This window comes from Camelus bactrianus, chromosome 27 (assembly GCF_048773025.1).
Source record: "Camelus bactrianus isolate YW-2024 breed Bactrian camel chromosome 27, ASM4877302v1, whole genome shotgun sequence".
Lineage (NCBI taxonomy): Eukaryota > Metazoa > Chordata > Mammalia > Artiodactyla > Camelidae > Camelus > Camelus bactrianus.
Genome location: NC_133565.1, coordinates 33410642 through 33434193, shown reverse-complemented (window position 1 = coordinate 33434193; position 23552 = coordinate 33410642). Strand labels below are relative to the sequence as shown.

The 23552-nt window shown below is 51.2% G+C and overlaps 1 protein-coding gene across 9 annotated transcripts; it reads right to left on the bottom strand.

Moving 5' to 3' along the window:
• Positions 1–1028: 1028 nt before the first annotated feature.
• Positions 1029–23511, bottom strand: STOML1 (stomatin like 1). Of its 9 annotated transcripts, none has more exons than XM_074354114.1 (8): positions 21295–21537; positions 19613–19719; positions 18400–18549; positions 17917–18120; positions 14640–14835; positions 13969–14178; positions 7112–7211; positions 1029–1123 (listed from the first exon to the last, which is right to left on the bottom strand). In XM_074354114.1, the coding sequence occupies exons 1-7, from the start codon at positions 21425–21427 to the stop codon at positions 7135–7137; spliced, it is 1077 nt and encodes a 358-aa protein (XP_074210215.1). In that variant the 5' UTR covers positions 21428–21537; the 3' UTR covers positions 1029–1123; positions 7112–7134. The 9 variants fall into 9 exon arrangements, with proteins under 9 accessions (XP_074210215.1, XP_045372834.2, XP_074210216.1 ...); XM_045516878.2 differs by lacking the exon at positions 1029–1123 and adding an exon at positions 3966–4123; XM_074354115.1 differs by lacking the exons at positions 1029–1123; positions 7112–7211 and adding an exon at positions 9865–10449.
• Between the last annotated feature and the right edge of the window lie 41 nt (positions 23512–23552).

The window sequence follows — 23552 nt, the reverse complement described above, 5'->3', positions numbered from 1 at the left end:
GGCCTCGAGAAGTCCAGAAGATCAGAGAGAAGCTCTGTGGTCTTTGGTTCCCTCCAGTCACTGCACGCAGGCTCAGAGACTGAACCTGAGGGTGGGTGTCTCAGCTTCCTGTAAAGCTGCGGCACAAGGGCACCACACAGCATGTCCCTCAAGGTTCATACATCCTCAGGGCACCACCAGGAGCAGCAGGCTGTCCCTGCTACTGTGTAGCACGGCCACAGCCCGCATCCCCCTCTGCTGGGGGAAGCTGTCCCCACCTCCTTCCTCTGCCTGCTTCCACCACCATCCCCCTAACTCCTCACTCCTTTCCTCTTCCTCTTTTGGGCAACCTTCCATCACCCCACAGTGTGCCTCGGCTCACAGAAGCGACCTCAGATCTGGCCCTTGGGGTGGGGAAGCACAAGCACAAGGACCTCTTGGGGGCTTGACGGGGGGGGGGGCGTGAGGGGGCCAGCAATTAGCATGCACCAGGCTCAGCCCTAAATGCTGTGTAAAAGGTTTGCCCATTTCTCACACTGACCTTGCGAGGGGGGCACTGTAATTATTCTCATTTTGCAAGTGGGGAAGCTGAGGCATAGAGAGGTCATGTGACTTGCCCCAGGTCCCTCAGCTAGTAAATAGGAGAGCCGGGATTCAATCGCAGGCACATTTCTGGAGACAGGGGAGTGGCTTCCACCAGATCCTCAAAGGCATCTGAGACCAGACAAAAAGCCACATGCCTGTGCTTTGAAGCACAGCCAGGGCGCTATTCAAACCTTCATCTCCTTCCTCCGCAGCTCTCTGGATTCATGACTCCTGGAAACAGCAGCTCAAAAACTGGCTGGGCGCAGAGAAGCATAATTCCTCCTCGAAGTAGTATAATTCATATTTAGATTGCTCTTTACGGGAAGGGGAAGGTAGAGACAAATGAAAATAGACAACCCACCAACTGGTCTAGTCAAGAAAAACAATGACACAAAACACGAGGTTAGAAAGGGAATATCAGCACAGCGATGCAGATGACTTTCGAAATCTAAGAGAACAGTACCTCCAGCTCCATACTTACAGAGTGCTGCAACATGAAGTAACAACATTCTAGGGGTATACGTGTTAATTGCCAAAACTGCCTCCATGAGTGAAAGACCTGTAACCACAGAAGAAATTTTATAAGTTGTCTCTAGAAAAGACACGAGATGTAGAGTTTTAGCATGAGTCCTTTCAAACTGGAAAAACAGGTTATTTCTACTTCTCTATTTAAACTTTTTCAGAGCCTATGGGGGAAATGATGGATGGATTTTGTGCTTCCAAACTGATCTGACTGAGCTCCCGACACCCAAATCTGACAGAAACAGGCATCCTACCCCACGCACCTTCAGTGTGATAACCACAGACCAGTTTCATTCTTGCCAGTGGGTGTAAAACCCTGGACCAAAGGCCAGCAAATGGAATCCTGTATTATCTTGCTGCCTAATAGAGTCAGCATTGCCCACAATTGTCCAACACCCAGTGTTTGGCATGCTTTCCCATAACCCAGACCTGTGCTGGGGGAAAACCAGACCTGATATCCATGTCCAGACAATCTGTACACACACTTCCTTTGTGCAGTCTTAGGTGCCCCTCTCAGGAAGCAGACAGAATCAAATGGGGCAGGTGTGCAAAACTTGCAGAAATACAAAAAGGCTACAGCTTGAATTATTGCTGGAAACTTGTGGTCAGCTGGAATAACCTGCTAGGTTGATAATTTGTCCTTTCTTTTCCTTTTTGAGAAGTTCTTAACTGTTTGTTTTTAAATAAGTTACAGTCTTTCTCCCTGCTGCGCTTGGTAACATCTGATTAAATAGTCAAGTCCTGGTGGAACTCCCTCTTCGCTGTATCAATATGCATACCCTCCAAAAACTCAGGGATGGTGCCTGCAGAGACCTGGGCAACAGAACCCTGGGCCCAAGGGACTTGATCCAGCTGGCAGTGCACCCATGGCAGACAAGAGAAGCAGGGCTTAGCCTCTGTCTGGAGTCCCAGCAACCCGGGAGCTTCTCAGGCAGGAAATAAGACTGTCACTGCCCCTTGGAAGCCACCAGAGGGCGCATGACTCTTATTTCCAGGATATGTGATCTAAAAGGCCATCTCATTTCTGACTACAGCCATTGTCTCTTTCACTTTTAAAATATAATTCAGATATATTAAGGAATAATCTGCACCCGGTGAAATTCAGCCATTTTAGGCATACATTTTGATGAGTTTTGACAAGCATGTGCAGTCGCAGAAAACCCTTGACAATCAAGATTTAAAATATTTCCATTACCCTTAAAAGTCCCCCTGTGCTTACTTGTAATTTCCTACCCCTATCCTCATTCCTGGCAACCACTAGTCTGCTTTCTGTCCCCATAGTTTTGCCTTTTCCAGAATCTCATATAAATGGAATCATATAATATATGGCCTTTTGTATCCATCTTCTTTCAGTTAACATAAGGCTTTTGAAATTCATCCATGTTGTGTGTATCTATAGTTCCTTTGCATTGCTAAGTTGTATTCCACTGTGTGGACCATAATTTGTTTTTCCATTTATCAGAAGATATACATTTGGGTTGTTTTCAGTTTGGGGCCGGAAAACGGCTGTCAATATTCACACCTAGGTCTTTGAGTAGACACACATTTTCATTTTTCTTGGGTAAATACCTAGGAATGAGGTTTGAGTCATATGATAAGTGTATGTTTAACTGTACAAAAAAACTGCCAAACTCTCTTCCAAAGTGGCTATTGTCCCACAAAATAGCTATTGCCAGCACTTTGTAATGTCTTTTTTCTTTTTAAAGTCATTCTAGTAGGCATGTAATGGTATTTCATTGTGGTTTAAATTTTCATTTCCCTAATGTTAGTAATGTCAAGCATCTGTTCACATACAGATTTTCCATCATATCTCATGTCTGCTGAAGTTTCTTTTCAAATCCTTTGCCCACTTTTAATTGGCTTATCTGTCTTATTGAGTTGGAAGAGTTCTTCATCTATTCTGGATACAACTCCTTTATCGATTACGTGTTTGCAAACATTTTCTCCCAGTCTGTGGTTTGTATTTTCATTTTCTTACTAGTACCTTTGGAGGAGCATAAGGTTTTCATTTTGGTGAAAGCCAATATAATCATGTCTTTTCTTGTGTGGATTGTACTGTTTATCTTATCTAAGAAATCTCTACCTAAACAAGGTCATAAAAAATACTCTCTTCTATTTTCTAATATAAACATGTGATGCTATAATTTCCCTCTGCCCTGCTTTAAATTGTGTCCCACAAATTTGGTATGTTGTGGTTTCATTTTCATTTAATTAAAATATTTCTAATGACTCTCATGATTTTTCTTTGAATCATGAGTTAGTTAAAAGTGTGTGTTTAATTTTCAACTATTTGGAGATTTTCCAGATATCTTTCAGTTATTGATTTATAGTCTAATTTTATTATGATGGGAGAACATACTTGCATGATTTTAATTATTTTTAATTTGTTGAGATTTGTTTCTCGGCTCAGCATATGGTGTATCTTGGTGCAGTTCCATACGCCTTGAAAAGAATGTGTATCCTGCTCTTGTGGGGTGGGCTTTCCTATAAATGCCAATCAGGGTGAGCTGGTTAATAGTGCTGTTCGAGCTATCCATGTCCAGGCTGATTTTCCGTCTATTCACTCATTCTGTCGAACATTGGAAGGGAAGTGGACTTGCCTATGTCTCCTTTCGGCTCCTCCCAGTCACACGTGTCTGTGTCCTGAAGTGCAGCTCTCCAGTGTGTGGACTTTGAGGTTGTCATCCCTCTTGACGAGTCTGACCTCTTGTTCATTGTGTGTTGTCCCTCTGGATCCCTGGAAATGTTCTCTGTCCCATAGTCTACTTTGTCTTGTGTTAATATAGACACTTAAGCTTTGCCTTAGTGCATGTCTTTTTTCCTTTTTACTTCTAACCTACCCAGGTCTTTATATTTAAAATGGGTTTCTTGTAGATTACCTCGGGTTCCAGAGGGGTTTCTTGCTGTTGGCTTTTGGGGGTTGGTGCAGGCCTCCACCAAGGAGCGGGTCCCTCTGCAGGCTCTTGCTCGCCCCCTAGTGGTAGACTGCTGCTGCTGTTTCTCGGTCCTCCTGGCTCCCCCTCACGAGCCTGTGCACCTGGGACAGAGAGAGTCGGCCTTGGCCGTGTTCCCGACTCTCGCCTGGTATCTCTGGCAGGTATTGGACAGGAGAACGTTTCCTGCTGCTCCCACAGGGGCAAGTCGGGGCGTTGACTTTTATCCTTAGATGTCCCAAGATCGTAGAAGCAGTGGATCTAGTTCCTGCCTCTCCTCCAGCAGCCCTGGGACCAGTCTACTGCGCCTCATCCCACACCCCTCTCCTCCGGTGGCTGTGAGAGAACTGCCTCTGGAAAAGTACATGACGTTGTGAGCCCGCCTTCCAGCAGAAGCCAATCAACTCTTGCTCGTCTGTGCCAACAAGGGGGTCTCTTCCCTCACCCACTCCTCCTGCTCTGCCTTCAATCTTCCTCCTGGGAAAGTGGGGGGTGGGCAGCAGCATATCTGGCTTTCTCTGCCCAGTCCCACCCAAGTTGGAAGCAGGGACAAAAATTGTGAAGCTGCCAGTTATTAATTGAGTCCTGACCATTTGGGGCTGATTGCTATGGAAGTCACCCTTTAGCTTCCTGGATTGTCACTCAAGGTAGCAGGCTGGCTTCCTGCAAGTCTGACTTCCAGCAGGCGGCTCCTGCTGTAGATAAGGGGTTGGTGTCCCAGGCAGGCTGCTGTGGGTCAAGAATCAGAGCTCTATTTTTACGGGTGGTCTGGCCTTGTCCCCTTGTACATTCAGTCCCTTGCCGTCCTCTCCTAGAACTCTCCAGTGGCGGCCCACAGCACAGAGTCCTTACAGTGGCTCCAAGGCTCTGTGTGAACTGGCTCCATTGTCAACTCCAGCCTCAGCCCCCACTCTCCCCTGCTCTCACTCCAGCCACACTGGCCTCCTTGCTGTTCCTGAACATGCCAGGCCCTCTCCCAAGGCGCTGATGGCCTTCTAATGTACTGCATGACTTTCCTATGTTTAGCGCCTCTTCTTTATGTCTGTCTCTCCCAACTAGAACGTCAGCTCCGCAAGGACAGGCACCTGGGTCTGTTTGTTGCCCACGACTCAGCACGTGTGATGTCGCCTCGTCTAGCAGAGTGAGTGCCCCATACAGCGTTTTAGAACGAATGATTGAATACGTGATTATGAGTGTGTGCAGATGTATTTGATAACATCAACTACTTTTGTTGGGTGCCTGGGGCTCTGGGCACTGTGCTAAATGCCTTCATATGTCATCCCACTTGTATCCCTCATAGCCCCCTTACAGAGTAGGTGTTATCAGGGCCACTTACTGTTCAGGTAAGGTGGTCCCAAGGGACACAGGGCCCAGAGTCTGAGAGCGTCTCAGGAACCTAGATAAATGTTTAAAACCTGAGAAAAGTCTGGCTCCAAAATGCAAAAACTATAGAATAACCCGAATTAATAAATGTTTAATCAAATACCTACAAAATGTTGTCAGTGGTTCATTTATGTCATTAATTCTGTGTCATCTTCTTTAATTATTAAATGCAGTGTTCATAAGAGTTTCATTATATTTGGAATTAATTTGTGGATTCATTCTTAAACTCTCAGACTACTTCCAGAATGCAAATGAATGCCCACAGAGTGCTGAGAACTTGCAGATAATTACACTGTGAATGAATTATTCTTAGCCAGATAATCTCCAAGATAAACCTACAAAAATCACTTCATATTATTTTACAGTAATATGTTATATTTAATGCAGCAATTCTGTGCATTTTAATAATTGATTTGGGGAGGAACCTCCAAAACTAACAGCATCTCATCCTAGGAAGGTCTTAAAATGGCCTTGGGTATAATTAGCCCCATTTCACAGATTTAAATCCAGGGTCTACAGTTTCCCGATTGTGCTAGTCAACCTCCCCCAGTTCTCCTGGCCAAATCCTCACCTTCCTGCTCCCCACTTCCCTCCCTGCGCAGCTCCCCATCGCCACTCTGCCCAGCCCTGGCCGGGGAGGATGCAGGGATGTGAGCACGTGTGAATGAGTATGGGAACCCCAGGCAAGGTGCACGTTCCCTGGTCCTGGATCTGCTCTTCACTTCTCTGCAGGGAGGGAACCCCACTGCCCCCTAAGATGCTTCCCAGCCCTGAGAGCGCATCTGGAAGGAGAAAGCCAGCTATCGCCCAAATCGCCACAAGGTGGTGCCACAAGCCCGTGACTGGGCTTCTATGGCCCCTGTTCAGGGAGAGGGGATTCAGACCAGGAGGACAAGGCACCGCAGGAGGCCCCTGGGAGCCCTCCTCACAGCATCTGCTGCTCCTGGGGGCGACTCTACCCCTTGGGGTGTCCCTCGGGGCTCTGTTTGCACCCCGGTGGCAGGCACAGGGGTTTGGCTCCTACTCCCTCGCTGTGCCTGTCTCCCCTGCTGTTCTGTATCCTCTCTCCATCTCTCTGCCTCTCCTCTCTCCCCACCCCATTCCTCTCCCTCTGTCCTCCGTCTGTCTCTCTCTACCTCCATCTGCCTCAGCAAATCTAATGCTCCTTCATCTTATTCAACAAGTCTATGGTAAAAACCAGTTGCCGGTGCCTGACACACAGAAAGGCAATGAAAGCACACAGGAGCCACAGTCCAGCAGAAGACATTCCCAGCAGATGGCTGTGGTGGGCGGGTCCCCTTCCCCTCCCTCCCTCTCCCATCCTCTCTCTCTCCGGGCTGTCTCCTGGCTGAGAGGCAGAGAACCTGGGGCAGCAGATGGAGAATGTGCCTCTGTCCATCCCTGCTCCGTCCACACATACCCCGGTACAGTGGAGTCGGGCTCAGCAGAGCAACACAAAGCCCCAGGATCTTGGGATGTTTATTCTAAGCCAATCCCACTGCCCCAGAGTCCCCACTGTGCACTGTCGGAGTCATGGGCTGAGAGGCCATGAGACAAAGGTTTGGGGCCCAGCCCTCCCACAAATCCCTCTGGGAAGGTTTTCTCTGGGCCTCAGTCTTTCCACCTGTGGATGGATCATCTCTAGCTCCCTTCCAGCTCTGTGCCCTGCAGTTCTCCAGGACTGTCTCTGCCTGGCCCTGGAGGCTCACCTCGCACTCCCAGCTTCTCCTTGTCAGTCTTGAGGACGCTGGTCTGAGGTCATCACTAAAAGACTTGCTGTCCAGGCTGGGGAGCTGGACTCCACTTGGCCTAGGATGGGAATCAAGAACCACTCACCAGGAGGAGCCAGAAACTTTCTCCTTCCAGCTTCCATTCATCTGATACCCAGATCTCCCCAGGCACCCCCGCCTTCACTCTCACGTCATGGTTTTGGCTTGGAGGCTCCACCGAGGGGCTAACCCAGGAAGGCCTGTGTGAGTGACCCGAGGACTAAGGCTTTACCAGCAGCACTTCTTTTCCTTGAAACTGTTACAGTTAATGGCGATCCCGGAGCCGCACCCCGCGTGCTAGGCTGCGCAGGGTGTGCAGGGTGGATTTTGCCTCCACCCTCACTTCCTCCCTTTTTCTCCAGGGTGAGATATCACTCTTTTTGTCCACAGCTACTCCCTCCTCCATCAGGGCTCAGGGACCTATTCCCTTCTCTTCCTCTAGAATCTCCCTCTCACCCTCCCTACTAGGTCTTTTGAATCAGCATCACACCCTCTCGCTTCCATCTTCAAAATACCCACCTCCATGCTAGCTGATGCAACCACACAAGAGAAAGCATTTTAAAGCACTGAAATAAGGAGGCGACGTTATCAACATTTGCAGGTGATTGTATATTGAGGATGAAGCCCTCTGAATAAAAATAGTAAGGGAAGAATTAAGTTAGTAAGGTACAGAATTCCTACAGAGCAGTACATTGCATTCTGGTCAGATAATATAATGAAAGGAAAGACCCCACTTATAGGAGTATCAGAAAAGATAAAGTGCCTGGGAATAAACTTAATAAGAAATGTTCAAGACCAATACGAAGAACACTGTAAAACTTCTGAACAGAAGAAAAGACACAAAAACAAGCCACGTTCATGGATCAGAAGACTCAGTATCATAAGGACTGCAATTTTCTGCGTTACTTCACACAGTTAATGTGATCCCAATAGATACAAATTTTTTTAACTAGACTGGGTAATTCTAACGTTTATTTGAAAAACAGCAAGAATAGGCAGGGAGAAGTTCTCAAGCACCGAAAAGAATCTTACAGATACTACACATTTTATAGAGTCTTAATAATTAAAACCATGTGGCCCCAGTACACGGACAAACATTAGTCCAACGGAACAGAACAGAAAGCCCAGATAGAGGCCCCAAGACAAACAGAAATACATGGTGTTGAAAAAAACATGGAGCTATGTTTTATGCTCATTTAAATCCCAAGTGGGTCAAACAGCTACATGTAAAAAACAAAATAATGGGAGTACCTGGAATTCCTGTATGATCTCAGAATGGAAATTAAAAATCTAAAAGCCATAAGACCAAATATATATCAATTCAAATACATTTGTTAAATTTCCTGGAAAAATATCATGAGCAAAGTCAAAACACAAATAAATGGGGTAAAAAAAGGTACGATTCACATCAAAAAACATCTACTGTCCCTAATATTTAAAGAGCTCCCAGATGTCAAAATAAAAACAGGAACAACCAACACTAGAAAAGTGGACAAAGTAGATGAAGTAACAGTTCACAGGGAAGGAAGCGCAACGGTTTTTCGACGTCTTACAAACTGTTCAACTTCAGTCAAAATGAGAGAAATGAAAATTGGAAAGTTTTGAGGTGATTCAATAGGGAAAATACATCTTTTCAACAAGAAGTTCGAGAACAACTGAATACCCATGGAGGAGGGACATCTCAACCTTTTATTTCATACCATACACCAAAAGTAACTCAAAATGGATCACAGGCCTAAAAGTAAGAGCTGAATCTATAAACTTTTAGAAGAGGACATAGGGGGAAATTTTTCAAGACCTTAAGATGAGTAGAGCTTTCCAAGACAAAACCCTAACCATCAAAAAATCACAGACTGGACTTCATCAAAGTTAAAAGCTGTTGCTTTTCAAGTTAAAGCATTAAGTTAGAAAGGTAAGCTACAGACTGGGGGCACATAAAACAAATACACTTATCTGCTAAAAGACGTGTAACCAGGAGATACTAATAACTCTTAAAGCTAATACCACTACTATGCCAATGAGATAAATAAGCCATTTTTTAAGTGGAGAAAAAAATGTCTGACCAGACACTTGACAAAAGAAGACGTGCCCAATGGGCACGTGAAGAGAGGCTCAAAAGCACCCGTCATGCCTGCTGGGAAAGATCGACGCCACCAAGTGCCGGCACAGCCGCTCTGGAATTGGTTTGGCAGCTTCTTGACCCAGAAATTCTACTCCTAAGTATTTACCCAAATGAAAACGTATGTCCATAAAAGACTCGTGCACAGACAGATGTTCAGAGCTTCGATAATCAAAACTGAAAACTACTCAAATATCCATCAACAGCGGAATAAATTGTGCACCTATCCATAAAGAGAGTATCACTACCAATACAAAGGAACAAACTACAGACACACACAGTAACATAGACGGCTCTCAGAAACACTCCAGGGAGAGAAAGAGGCGAGACAAGAAAGGGTCCACATGGTCTGGCTTCATTTGTATGAAATTGGAGAAAAGTGAAATGTCATCAACAGTTACAGAAAGTGGAGACCCGGGCCGGGGGCGGGAGGAATGGGTTAGGGGCAGACGGGCAGTGAGGACTGACGTGGAAGGGACACAGGGAACCATGTGAGTTGATGGAAACGTTCTGTATCTTGATTGTGGTGGGGCTGGTGGTTACACGGTGTTCACATTTGTCAAAACACATCAAGCACATTTAAAGTGGGTGCATTTTATTATATTAAATTATACGTTTAAAAAAAGTAAATGCTGGAGGAAGACAGCAAAAACCTTGTGCTTTTAGTGGGACCGAAAATCCAAGTCTTAAAAAACAATAGGTGGAGAGGGTATAGCTTAAGTCGTAGAGCGCATGCTTAGGATGCACGAGGTCCTGGGTTCAATCCCCGGTACCTCTGTTAAAGATAAATAAACCTAATTACCCTTGCCCACTCACAAAAAATTTTTATAAAATACATTTAAAAACATTTAAAAATAAAAAAGCAATAAACAACTGAGCAATTAAAAAAAACTATACTGAGATATAATTTTTCACTTACCAGACTGTCAAAAAATCCAAAAGTTTAGTAACATACTGTGTTCGCATGGCTACGAGGAAAAACAGACTCTCAATCACTGATGACACGAGTATAAATTGGAATAACCTCCAAAGAAGGCATTTGGACAATATTTATTAAATTAAATACTTTGACCTAGAAATTTCTCTTCTAGGACTTTATCCCACAGGTGAACTTCAACCACAGCTGAAATAGCATATGTGAAAGGTTATTACTGCAACGCTGTTCAAAATAGAAAAACATAAAAAATAATCTAAACGTCCATCAACGCAAGCCATGTTAAATTAATTATGATACATCCACATAATGGAATCCTATGTAACTACAAAACTGAACGGGGGAAGTCTAGGTGTGCTAATCTGGAAAGATTCTCAAGTGTAATGGGAAGCAAACGAATCAACAGTGTGTTGTCATTTGTGTAAAAAAGAAAAAACCAAAAAACAAAAAAGCCCCAGAAAATAATATTTAGATTTTCTTGTAAATGTATTTTTTTTAAAAAACCCAACTTCTGGAAGAATAATCAAGAAACTAATACCAGGGGTTCCTGTTTGAAGGAAGGGTGGAACTACGTGGAGTGGGATGAGGGGCACTTTTCACAGCGTGCTTTTTTCATCTTTTAAAACGTTCCAACCATGTGACTGTACTACCTATTCAAAATGACTTATTTTAAAAATGACATCAGAATAATCCGTTATATATTATACACCAACACAGCGGGCGGTAACTATTTTCATTATCATCATTCATCAGGTTACCTCGAGGGAAAAACGCAGTGTCTACAGCAGTGCAGGGCACACCCGGCACCAGTAACACCTACTGCTCATCCTCTCTCCCCAAACCCCTGCACAGGCCCGCTCAGACTTCAGGTTCCAGTTCCCCAGACTGGGGCCGGGCTGCCTCTTCCTGTGCACCCTCGCCCTCGCCCTCGCAGGGGCTTTCCTCTCCGCCCAGTGCCCTTCCGCCATCTCCTCCTCTCATCCCCACAGCTGCCGGTCTTGGCATCACCTCCTCTGATCAACACTTGTTCCCTCCCTCCCTACACCCAGGCCTGGTTGTCCCCTTGTCACCCGCTGTGGACTGCAAGGTCTGTTCAGAGGCCTTGAACCTGTGGGCTCCCTTTCCTGGAGGGCTGGCCTCACCAAACAATGAGCTCCCAACAGGATGAGGGTATTAAAGGCTGCCGGGCTGGTGGCAAGCCCTGCTCTCCACCCACACAGACATCTAGAAGTTTCAGTTTCCCCTGGTTACACAGACCCTCTGAACCAAAGAGAGAACGTGAGTTTCGGTTTTCCTTAAGCCTTCAGGAGGAAGATGCCTGGGGCTCCCCCTCTGACACCTGGGGCACTGCGTTCCGCAGCAGCAGAGGGAAGAGCTGCAAATGGCTCAGGCATGAAGCTCACAGTCCAGCAGGAAGGGCAGGCACTTTTGGAAGAACAGTGACACAGACAGTGGGAAATGGGCACGATGACAGTCCCAAAGTAGAAGGAGAGCCCAGGTGAGAGCACAGGAGACCACGTCCCACTAGGGCTCATGGGCGGTGGGAGTGTGACCCACGGGACTGGAGGGAAGGCTTCTGAACAGGCAGCCCTGGCTGGGCGGCTCCAGGGAAGTGGAGAAAGGGACAGAGCGGGGGCAGCAGCCTGGGGTTCTGGCCTCCAGGGAAGGGCCCTGGGGCTGAAAGCTGAACTCAACTGCGGTTTGGTCCACACTATGAGGACCTACGAGAAAAGGGACAAAGCAGACACTGGCAGGAACAAAAGGGCAAACTGGGTAGAGCCTGGTGCCAAGGCAGCTGGGGAGGCCCTGAGGGGGAAGGCCTGGTGCCAGAGGACAAGCCAGAAGCTGTTCCTCAAAGACGAGGCTCATATTTCAGGGGTTTTTCACAAGCCTCTCCAGGAAGTGAGATTCATTTCTTAGAACTTTCAACATCTAAGGCCCCCTTCTCTAGGGCGCCTGGGGCTTGGGCGGGAGCAGCGGGGAAACAGTGACCTGAGGTGTAACAGGAGGGACAGCTGACCCCGGCCTGACTCCTCTCCTGAAAGTGGCAGGAGCCCCGCCCTGCCCCTCACAGGTTAACGTTTGCCAGACCAGCTCCGTCACACCCACACCTACTCTTTCCTGGCAAAACTCTCCCCTGACCATAAAGAGGAACAGCGCGCCCTGCTCTTCTCCCAGGGGCTTCAAGACCTTTGGCAGGAAGGGGGACTGTGGGTGATTCAAGGCTTGTGTCAGGGCTTGTCAACCTTCAGGGATGGGGCCCCGGCCTGGCAGCAGGGCTTCACCTTGGGGGCCCTTACCCACCCTCACAACCCACTTCTCTCCAGTAAGTTGTAAACGCCACATTTATTTGATGTTTTCAAACCTCCAGTAGGAAGCACAGGAATGGCAGGGCTCTCTTCATGCTGCCCTGCGGCCCAGCCCGCCAGGCATGCAAGACAGAGCTGGCAGAAGGCTCAAGATCCCTTCAGGAGCAGGACCAGGGGAGGGCCAGGCCCTACTCTTCCCCACCCCCACCCCCCACTAGCCTGGGCCTGGACTGCAATCAGCAAGGTGGGCCCAGCCCAACTGCCAGAGCCCTCCCACCACAGGGACCTCTTCTAGGTGGCTGCCTCTCCGACCCTCCCTACTCCCTCCCACCCTGAGCTCAGAGCTTGAGCCACATGCATTGCTCCCTCACACTGGTTCCAAACCGGCTGCTGTCAGGCTGTTTCTGTTGGCCCTGCCTCTCCAGTCAGGTGGCCAGCAGAGCAGAACAGGCCTGGCTCTCCTGTCATCGCGCTGTGTACCCAGCTCAGGCTGGCCCTGGGCAGAGGACCAGGGTGGGCAAAGGCTTGTCCAGAAAACCACTGTGGGTGAGAAGGGCAGGGCCGCCTCACTTGGCCTCTCCCAGCCCCCACTCACTGGCCCCCGCTGAGCCTGAAACTTCTCAGGGCCTCAGTAATCCAAGGTGTAGTGCCAATGCCTCCTCCTCCAAGATGCGCCCCCCTGGCTCGGTACCAGGCCCAGGGCTGGGCTATGGCCAGTCAGCCAAGCTTGCTACTTCAAGGCCCTGAGGACAGCCTCCAGCTTCATGGCCACGGCCAGGTCGCCCTTCACCTTCAGCCGCCCGCTCATGTAAGCGCCCAGGGGCCGCAGCTCCCTGCACAACAGGGCCCGCAGGTCTGCCTCAGCCACCTCCACCACCACGTCAGGGATACCATCAGGGACCCCGTGTCCCACCCTCCCTTGCCCTGTAGGGGGAGAGAAAACTGAGCATTAGTAGGGGGACAGCTGTGCTGGGGGCGGGGGCGGGGGCAGGGAGGGTTAGCATGACTCACTGGGATGGGTGGAAACTAGTGGCTAAGAGCTCAGATTCTAGTACCCTGGCTTCAAGTCCCATTGGCTGTGTGATCACTCAGAGCCTCAGTTTCCAATTGGTGAAACAGGGATGATGACAATCCCTAAATTACAGGCTCCTGATGAGAAGCAGGTGCACAAAAAGCACCGAGCACAGAGCCTGGCACGAGCAGGAGCTCTTGGTATAGGAGGCGTGGCCACCTGAGCTGTGCTGCTGACGAGGACAGGGCAGGGAGACGGAGGCCTGGAGAGCCACAGTCTGCAAATTGTGTCTGAGCTTCTGACTGCTATGGGTTCACCCTCGCCTATTAACAGGAACAGGGCCCAGTCTGAAAAGGGACCACGGTGGGTGGGAGCCCACGAGCAGCCTGGGTGGGAAGGAGAGGGCAGGGAGGGCAGATGCACCTGTGGTGAGGTCCAGGAAGTAGATGCTCTGGGTGCCACTGGGCAGGACGACATTGAACTGGTAGCAGGCCCCGACCTGGCTGACCAGGGCCTCAGACAGGAAAGGCTTCAGAGCGGTCAGCAGCCCCTCGGCCACAGGCTGCTTGGGGCTGGGCCCGGCACCATGAGGGGCAGGCGGCTCAACCTCACTCACCATCTCCAAGGTATCTGCTGGGGGTGGCCAACAGGATGGGGGCGGGGAGGCAGAGAGAAGGTCAATATGCTGCCAAGGTCAGGATCACCTTGGCCTCTGTACCTTTACAGCAGTTCCCTCGTATCCCCTTCAGGCCTGTGTTCAGCTTCCTTGTCTGCTAAGAAGCTGCCACAGAGTTTTCAGCCATGACCCAAACCCCATTCTAAGCTCCTCCAGCCTTGAACCCAAAACTCTTTTCTGGATGCTGCCGCTTCCTCCCACGGAGGCTCCCAAAGGACTCCACACACTCAGACACCTGGACTCTTCTCACCAGCTCAGCGCTAGTCAGCTCTAGAATCGGAGTGGGCTGAACAGCTGGGCAGAGTGAGCACTGCACAAGGTGACTGGTTAAGGGAGCAAGCAGCATAGCTGAGCCTGCGCTGGACACCAAGCTGAGCGCCCTGGAGAGCACCTTCACCCTTTCCCTGAGGCCCCTCACCTGGCCCAGGGTGCGGGGCACCTCCTGCCGCTGAGGACGTGCCTCCTCCCAGGAAGTGGAGGGCCAGCTGCTGCAGGGTGCTGTCCAGGTTGGGCCCAGTCGGGCTGTCCTGGGGCAGCTGGAGCACGGCCTCCACCGCCAGCTCCATGCGGTCCACCTCCAGCCCCCAAGCCCTGGTCACATCGTTGATCTCCAGCTGGAAGACAGTGTGGGGAGAAATGGAACTCATTCAACAAATCATTCCAGACACCTTCTTTAGGTGGGCTGGTATGGCCACACAGGGACATGAGGCACATGAGGTGCCAGGCCTGCCCTTGAGAAGCTCCCAGCCTGGATGGGGGCAATTACAACCTAGTGGTAGGCAGTTGGTAGTGAGCAGTCAGGAGAGGGCCTGACCTACCTGGAGGTCTGGGAGAGTGAGGAGCAGGGAGGAGAGAGTGAGGCCAGGAGGAGGAGGAGCTATCCAGGTGAAGTGGCATAAAGGGAAGGAAGACCCTCCCAGGCAATGGGAACAGCATGTGCAAAAGCCCAGAGAGAACCAGGAATGCCTGGGGAACTGGCATTAGTAACCAGAGTTCCACCTAGCTGGACCTCACCTGGGCTGGGAGGTGGGGCCAGCGAGGCCCGAGGCGGCTGCTCCTGCTCACTTGGATTTATTCTGAGGCACAAAGAGCCCCAGAGGGGAGTTTAACAGGAGAGCAACAGAGCAGTCTTACTGGTTGGAAAGATCCTCTTGGCTGGTGGGGTGGACACTGGATTGGAGGGGCAGAGGGTGGAGGCATGGAGACCAGGTAGGATGTTTCCAATTGCAGGCAGAAATGATGCAGATCTGGTGTCAGGCAGAGAGGTGGCTGTGAGCCAAGCTACACCAAGGGAGGGGCATAACTCCATAAACAGTATTAAGCTGCAGAAGGAGAAACAGAACCACTAGAGAAACAGAACCACTGGGCTTGGTAGCTGCCCGGACGTGCAGAGACAGGGAGGTGGTGAGGAGTCGAAGGAGTCAGGTTTCCAGCGTGGGTCCCTGCGTGGACCGTGAGTGTGGGTGTTCACCCAGAGACCACACACAGAGGAAGGCACAGGTTTGGGGGTGGGTAGCAAGGGATGATGACTTTAATACATTAAGCTTGAGGTGTCTATGAGACAATAGGCAGTTGGATATGTGAGTTCAGGGTATAGGACAGAGTCAGGCTGGATCACTGTTATGAATAATTGGTGTCCAGCAGTAGCAGAAAGTCCTGGGTGGATAAGCAATCCCTGAAGGTCATAGGTGAGACGAGGCCATTGATAGAAACCTGGGAACAAGGAATAACCAGGTGTGTAGAATAACGGAAGCCCGGGGAAGCAGAGGATCCGAGAGAAAGAGAAGGATGGGTGCAGGGAGTCCAAGGCTGCCACCAGGTGAAGGAAGGAAGGGAAGGACTGAGAAGTGCCCTCTGTGTGGGCCAGAGGGAGGTCACCATGAGGTTGGCAGTGTAGTCTGTCTTAGGAGCCTGGAGGGGAGACTAGACTAAGGACAGGAGGGGAGGAAGGAAGTGGGGGAGGAAGGAAACGGGGGAGGGGGTGAGTCAGAGAGGGACTGGGGCAAAGGGAGAGCGTGTGTCTATGCAGAAAGGCAAGGAGGAGGATGAGTGGAGGGAGGGAGCCGAGTCCTGGGCCCAGAGCACTGCCCGGTGCAGATGCTTCCAGAGAGGCAGGAAAAATAGCACAGACGTAAATGCGTTTGCAGGGGTGATGCTGGAGGAAGCTGAAAGAATTCTGGTCCTCGAGTGTGTTCTCCTGAGGATTAAGAGGCAAGGCCTGTGGTGAAGGGGGTGTAGGGATGGCAGTGGGGGCGGCTGGGCCAGGGTGGTGAGGGGTGAAGCGGCTGGCCTGGAGCATGAGTGGGTAAGCGGCCAAGGAGGGCCCAGCAAGCAAGAGGTGGAGAGTGTGCAATCTCTCCAGATGAGAAGTAGGCAGAAGGGGGAGTGAGAATGAGAAATGTCTGCCTGAACCAGGGAGCATGCTAGATCTCCCAAAGTTCCATTTTAACCAGGCACTGACCCCACTTTACCAGGAGCCAGCTCGGCCTGGGGATGGCCCCACACGACTCTAACGCTCTGGTGTGGGACTGACTCCCCAAACTGCCTCTCCTGGCTTTGCTGCACTAAAGCAATGTGCAGCGAGGCCGAGATCAGTGTTCTCTTCTTAAAGGTAAATTTAAACGAAATGTGGTTTCACGAATAAAAATTGTTCCCAGCTTGTGATCAGAGCTGTGTAAGACTGAACACCGGGCTGGGGGCGGGGCAGCTATTCCAGCTCTGCCCGTGACCATGGCTCTCTGAGGCAAGTCAAATAACTTCTGAGCCTCAATGTCCTTCCTCCAAAATAAAACAGTAACACTGGCCTTCTTGCAGTAAAATGTAAAGCTGAGGTACACTGAAGCAGGCAAGAGGACTCTTTAAACTACAAAATGCTACACACGTGAGAGCGACCCTTACCATCGCAAACAGAGTCTTCCTGAGAACTTCACCCAGTTGGTTGACTTACTTCTTGAAGGGACTGGAACGACCAGAACTGGCACCGCCCCTGCCCCCTGCTGTCCTCTAACCCCGGGGAAAGCAGAGCTGAGGGGAAGGAGGGGAAACTTCAACCACGGGGAGCGTGGGGAGCTGGGGACACACTGCCACGTGTATGTTCATTACTACCCCATCTAGTCACAGAAGGGATTTGAGGTGAATTCCAGTGCAGATAACTGCTCACACATGGAGAAGAGGCAGTAAAAAAAAGTCCAAATGTCCTCGTGTCCCTTTTGTTCTGTTCAGAACAAAGAACACAAAACCACAAAAATGCACATGCTGTCCTGGGGAGCATGGAATTTCTTAGAGGGTGACTGGGCCAGGAGGGCCCTACTCCTTTCACCCACCTGCTTCCCCCATGAGAATGCTCAGTGCCTCTGAGGCGTGGTGTTGTCATGGTAACAGCTGCACAGCAGTGGAGGATAAAAGCAAGGGCAATCAGGGGGAGGCCCCATAATTTCTGCCAGGCCACTCCCCTGTCCCAGCCCCGTCACCTCTCAGGGACGGGTTTGCCCAAGGTCACTATGGTCTGTGCCCATCCTCCCGCTCTCAACTAACAGTCCCACTCAGACCACAGGCTCTTCAAAAGTTGTTGCCCACTTGGGACATAAGGTAAACTGAGGCCCAGAGTGATCTGGTGCTTTGCTCAAAGCGCCCTGGCAGGCAGAGCCGGGCCCGGCTGCCGGCCGCCCAGCTCTGTCCTGTGCGGAGCTGCCTACCAGGAGCTGGTCACCGATCTTGAGCTTCTCCATCTGGATCTCCCGTAGAGGCCTCTTGAGCAGGACCTTGGTCATGGCATTCTGAGCCGTCATGCGCGTGGCTGTGTTCAGGTCCTTCACCGTCATCACTGACAGCACTGGGTCCCAGATGCGGAACTGGACGTCGGCTCCCACGGACAACACAGCACCGTCCTTAGAGGCCAGCTATTGGGGGGGCCGTGAAAGAGGGAGGCCAGGCCCGCTGAGAGCACCCAGCTTGACCCACCTGCCCGCCTGCCTGGTCTCTAGCTCTTAAGAGCAAAATGTTGTCCCCAGGTTAGGTATATGGAGCAAGGATGTCCTCCCAGCCTCCCTCCTCCTTTTTCTGGTGTCTTTCTCATGCCCCGCCCCTGATGACTACTCATTGGCCAAGGTACTGGCACCCATACTGCACCCTGCACAAGCCCCCACTCCTCTGTCCAGGAGAGCCGAGAAGCCCCTCACCTTGCAGGGAGGGACACTGAAGGCTCGTGTCCTCAGATCCACCCTCTGAAAAGAGTCAATGAAGGGCAGGAGCAGAACCATGCCGGGTCCCTGAGGGGTGCGGATGCGGCCCAGTCGAAACACGATCATGCGCTCATAGGTGGGCACGATCTGTCCATGGTAGTGAGGGAAAGGGTTGAAAGCGCTGAGCTGATGCTGACAATGACATCTGCCCAGGTCCCTCCCTCGTTCTCTCCCCTGGCCTTGCTCAGTGTCAGGTATCCTTAGCTCTGTTTTCATACGAGTAAACCACGGCTTTGAGAGGTTAAGTGACTTGCTCAAAAATCACAAAGTCCCCAGGTGAAACAGGCAAGATATGAATGCAGTTCTGAATGACTCCAAAAGTCATGCTCTCACCTGCCTCACTGTATTGACTTGATCCTCAGCAAAACTTTTCACCCATGTGTCTGAAGCTTGACATGACTCAAACCAGGAAACCGTCTGCCCTTGTCATACTTAAGGGAAAAGCTGGGCTGCTCTAACAGCAACCCAAGCAAAGGGCTTTGCCAACTTTAGGTTCCTGGAGTCCTCAAAGAAGGAAATGTGTCCAAATTAGGAATGAAGGCCCAGAGAGGCAGTGACTTGCCTAAAGCCACGTGATATTTGTTTCACTAGCAGCTTTAGGACTAGGATTTAGGACCTACTAAGGACTCCCTTCCAGACCACACCAAACCCCGAGCTTTCTACAGAAGCTGACTGTTGCTTGGGGCTGCACAAAGGGAGGCTTCACTGCAGCTGTCAGGTGCGATTCTCAGCTATAGCACATCCTTTCCCACCTGCACCATCCATTGTTGAAAACAAGGCCTGAACTCCTATTATTCATCACTTGCTGGGCCAAGTCGAGTGTTTTTCACTTCTAATTTAGCCTAACCCAAAAGGACAAAGATTTGGCAATGGTATCTGTGTGCACCTTAAAGCCAGTGCCCAGACCCCCAGACTTGGGAGTTTGGGAAGACATGTTTCTACCACTTACTGGTTCCCAGTATAACTCTGGACAAGTCTGAGCCTCAATTTCCTCATCTGAAAGGTGAGAATGAACAATTCTTGCCCAGCCCATTTCACAGAGGTGTGATAATATCTAGGGGGAGGGGCAGAGGATAAGGAATCCATCCACCAATGCCAAAGCTCTCAATGTGGCCCAACCACCCCGGGGGGCTGACCCAGCCAGCCTTACCTTTAGGGCAAACCAGCCAGAAATGGGGAAGGTGATCATCAGCAACAAGAAACCCAGGAAACTGATAAGGCCATGGCAGAAGCAGGAGGACCAGCTCTGAGGTGCATCTGAGACAAGAGAGCAGAGGCAGTCAAGGAATACCAACTGGGTCTGGCAGGACAGCCGCACACTGAGTGAACTCGGCCAGGTGTACCTTCTGCCCACCTCCCCTTGCAGTGGCTCCTTCCTTTTCAGGGCTAAGATGTTCTTTCCCAGCTCACAGTTCTTCACCTACTTTAGTGCCTTAAGGACAAATACTTGCCTTGCCTAACACTACTCCTTAATCTTTGGGAAGGGGCTACTTAAGGACTTTTCCTTCCTCCCACGCATCAAAACAAATCGGTCCCAAGTCCCACCTTCACAAGGCCTGTTCTCTGCTAGGCAACAGCCAGTGGAGCGGAGAAGCTAATCACGTGATGCTCTCCTCACTAGGCTGAGCAGGAGTCAATCCTTTTGTCTGATTTATATTGCCTCCCACACACGGAACTGGGAGCACCTAAGCATATGTAAATACACTCTGGGTTGAACTGAACGCTGCTGCCATAACACTTCCCCTACCAGCAGCCCCATAAATGTGCTTTCAAGGAGTCCTTTTGGAGATAATACCTTAACCTAAGAGGATGAAGCATCAATGGCTCATCAGCAGGAGAAAGAGGTGAGAGCTAAGATGTTCTTTCCTAGCTCACAATTCTTTACCCCACTTTGATGCCCTCAGGACCATCAAATGCATGCTTCACCTGAAGTAGCTTCAGGTGGGAGGTGGCAGAGGGGGAACTAGGAAGACGGAACTAGGAAAACTCATCTGAGCCAGAGGTCCTGGCCCCCGGTGAACCAGGTGCCCCGGATGGGAGCCCAGGAATCTGAGAAAGCCCCAGAATCTGGAATGAGGTTATTCTCTGCCTTCTATCCCCTTCCAGTCCTGGACAGGAAGCAGACAGGATCCTCTGCTCCACCCATCCAGGAATCCCATACCCTCTGGGCTCTCTAAGCCCCAGGATACTAAGTCTCCTTTTCAGCCTAGTTCTGACACATGTGCCCCTGCAGGAAAGGAATCCTTGGATAGGGGCAGCTGTCATTACAGAAGGGTCAGGGAGGGACCAAATCCTCTGGGGTCTGGTTGTCAGGCTGAGACATGTGGGATCTGGTCTGTGGGCCAAAGGAATCACTCAAAGCTTTGGAGCAAGACAGGGCCTGAGCACACAAGCACTTGAGAGCCTGCTTTTTTTGGCCTGCGCATCTCAACCAGGAAACAGGGAGATGCCGAAGATCAGGGAGTCCAGAAGTGCCCCTTGGGGTGAAGATTCTGCTATTTCTCTGCAGCCAAGTGCCCTTGTGCTGGTGACCTCCTATGCCTAGACCGTAGTTCTTCCTAGGCAGAAGGGAAACTTGAAACCTCTGGGCTGATAAAAGCTGAGGAGAAACGAGGTGAGGCGAGGCTTCCTGGAAGATGCAGCCCTAGGAAGGGCGGATGAGCAGCAGCATCCCAGCGGCTGATCCAGGCCCTTCTCCACGTCGTGTCCCCTCTCGGCCCCTCCTCTTAGGGTGCGAGGGTGCAAGACCGGCTGGCTCGCGAGAGGCAGACAGTTCGGGCTCGGGGCTGCCAGCCAGTCCCCCCGGGTCCGCTGTGCTGGGCGGCCACTCACCGGCCCCCGGCCCCACGCCGCCCTGCTCCGGGGACAAGCAGCCCTTCTGCGAGCCCAGGAAGCCGAAGCTCGACTGCTGGAAACGGTCAAAGTCCCCCAACGGCAGCGCCCGGTACCCGGACCTGCCGAGCATGGCTCTTGTCAGGGGGCAAGCCCCGCGCCCCGGCGCGGCGCAGAGCCTGACTAGCGGGCCGCTACACTGCCCCGCCCCTGCCGGCCGCCGCTTCCGGTTTCGCCTGCGCGGCCCGCGGCGGAGGCTCGCGCGCAGGAGGAGGCAGGCCCCGCCCGGCTCCCGCCCTTCCACAGCGCCCCCTGCGCTCGGAGGACCGAACTGCGGCCCGCCGTGGGAAGAGGGACCGTAGTCTGCCTTCCGAGGAGCCCGCGTCAGTCCTCTCCTCCTACGCCCGGCTCCCACTTGGCCTTAGGAAAGGAGCAGGAAGGAAAGTCGAACTTTGTAAGGGGTTGTTCAGGAGCAGAATCTTTTCCAGAATCAAGGAAATACTACCAGCCTTCTCAGCGCAAACTCACAAACTAGGGACGGAATTTGGGGGAGGTTGCCCTTATGTAGAGTTAGAGTTCCTCCAAGGCATGATCCGCAAATTATTCCTCTTTGTATCCCCCCACCCCCACCCCCTAGCCCAACAAGCAGGGCCGGGCACAGAGTGGATTTCAGGGCTTATCGGTTGAATGAAGGGATAGCCAGGTCACTGTGGGTCAAGGTGGGGCAGGAGGGCCTGAACTTGGGCATTAAAAGAAAGAAATTTCATGTGCAGACCTCAGGGAGCACGGCCGAGTAAGGAAGGAGGGGACTGCACAGCGCTATCCCAGCGCAGCCCTCCAGAGCATCACAAAGGTGAGATCTTAGGTCCTGCAGAGGCAGAAACAGCCGCCCCCTTGATCCAGGTACCCACAGGTCACTTGCTTCTCCATGGCTTGAGAAAACCCAAGTCCAAATGGTGGATTTACTTTGAGAAGCATTACTTTCCAAGGTGTTGGGCAGGCTGTCTTCCAAAGCAGGCAAAGAAATAAAGCTTTCCTTGTCTCACACATGCCAGGCCTGCCCCGTCATGCCCCTCAGCCATAGCCCACTTCCAGGTCCCTTGTGCAGATGGCTGCTTACCCTCTTTGGCTTTTACTAGTTTGATGGCCTGATTCTAAAGCCCTGGGGACACTGAGCAAGCTGGAGGGTCAGCTGGGCTCCTGGCTCCACACTGTCCCTGGGAAGTTAGTTCTCCCCCCATCACTCTCCCCACGGACTATAAGATTTACAAGAACCAGGCACTGTCACCATCCCTCTAGTCTGTCCCAAGCTGGAACTGAGCACAGAATGGGTACACGGGAGTCAGCACAATGGTTAGGATGCTTTGAAGGTTGAAGTCAGGGGCATCGGCCCAGTGATGCCACCTGAAGTTGTGCTTTCTCCCATCACCAGCTGGGGGCTGGGGCTTCTCCTTTGGCCAAGAGCTAACTTGCTGATTCCTCACTCCTCTCCCCATCCCATCCTCACTCCCTCCTGCCTCGATCCACCAGCCTTTCCAACTGTCACACAAGACATCATCCTTTTCCCCTCATCTCCACTCACTGTCCTCCCAGTGTCTCTGACTTAGGTCCTTCCCTTGCGTCCCACAGCCACTGTCCTGAACCAGGCCACCTGCCCCTAGGTTGTCACAGTGGATCACGTTGTTCCTTGTTTCCTAATCCCTCACGGACTTTCTGCTGTTCACAATACTGGTTTATGTCCTTAGTTACCATCTTGCCCCAGCTCATTCCTGGGCCAACATTACTCATGGGTCCCCTCTTAAATCTAAAACTAACCAAAACTAGTTTCTAAACCGACCCCCCCTGTTTCAAACCTCCATGCCTTTGCACATGCTGTTCTCTCTGTTTAAAGTGCACACCACCCCCCCCGCCCCCGTCTCTGAATCCCTGGCGAATTCCCACTTTTCCTTTAAGTCCCAGCTAAGGGATTGCCTTTCCTGCCAGTCTCAATACGGTGTGAAAATCTCCGTTTGGGGTTCTCCATTATATCTCGGGTTCTTCCAAAACAGGGGACACGTGTGGCTCATCCGTGCGGCCCTGGCTCCCAGCCGAAGGCTGGCACAAAGCTGCGCCAGTGTGAGCTGAATGACTGTTTCAAAGCCGAGGGCGAGGGCTTCCTCCCTCCCGGTCAGCCCTGGCCAGTCCAGCTGTGCTCGTACCTCTCTCCTCCCCGCTCTGGGCGCGTCTTCAAATCCCACAGTCGGCCTCCCCGCCCCTCG

Bases quoted from the DNA above. Each gene is read 5' to 3' on its own strand.
- STOML1 (XM_010955282.3), bottom strand. From the start codon at position 21,427: ATGCTCGGCAGGTCCGGGTACCGGGCGCTGCCGTTGGGGGACTTTGAC. The intron at 19,720-21,294 runs GTGAGTGGCCGC...CTCTTGTCTCAG, and splicing joins CGGCGTGGGGCCGGGGGCCG to ATGCACCTCAGAGCTGGTCC. The intron at 18,121-18,399 runs GTGAGGGGCTTC...CCCCCCCAATAG, and splicing joins TCAGTGTCCCTCCCTGCAAG to CTGGCCTCTAAGGACGGTGC.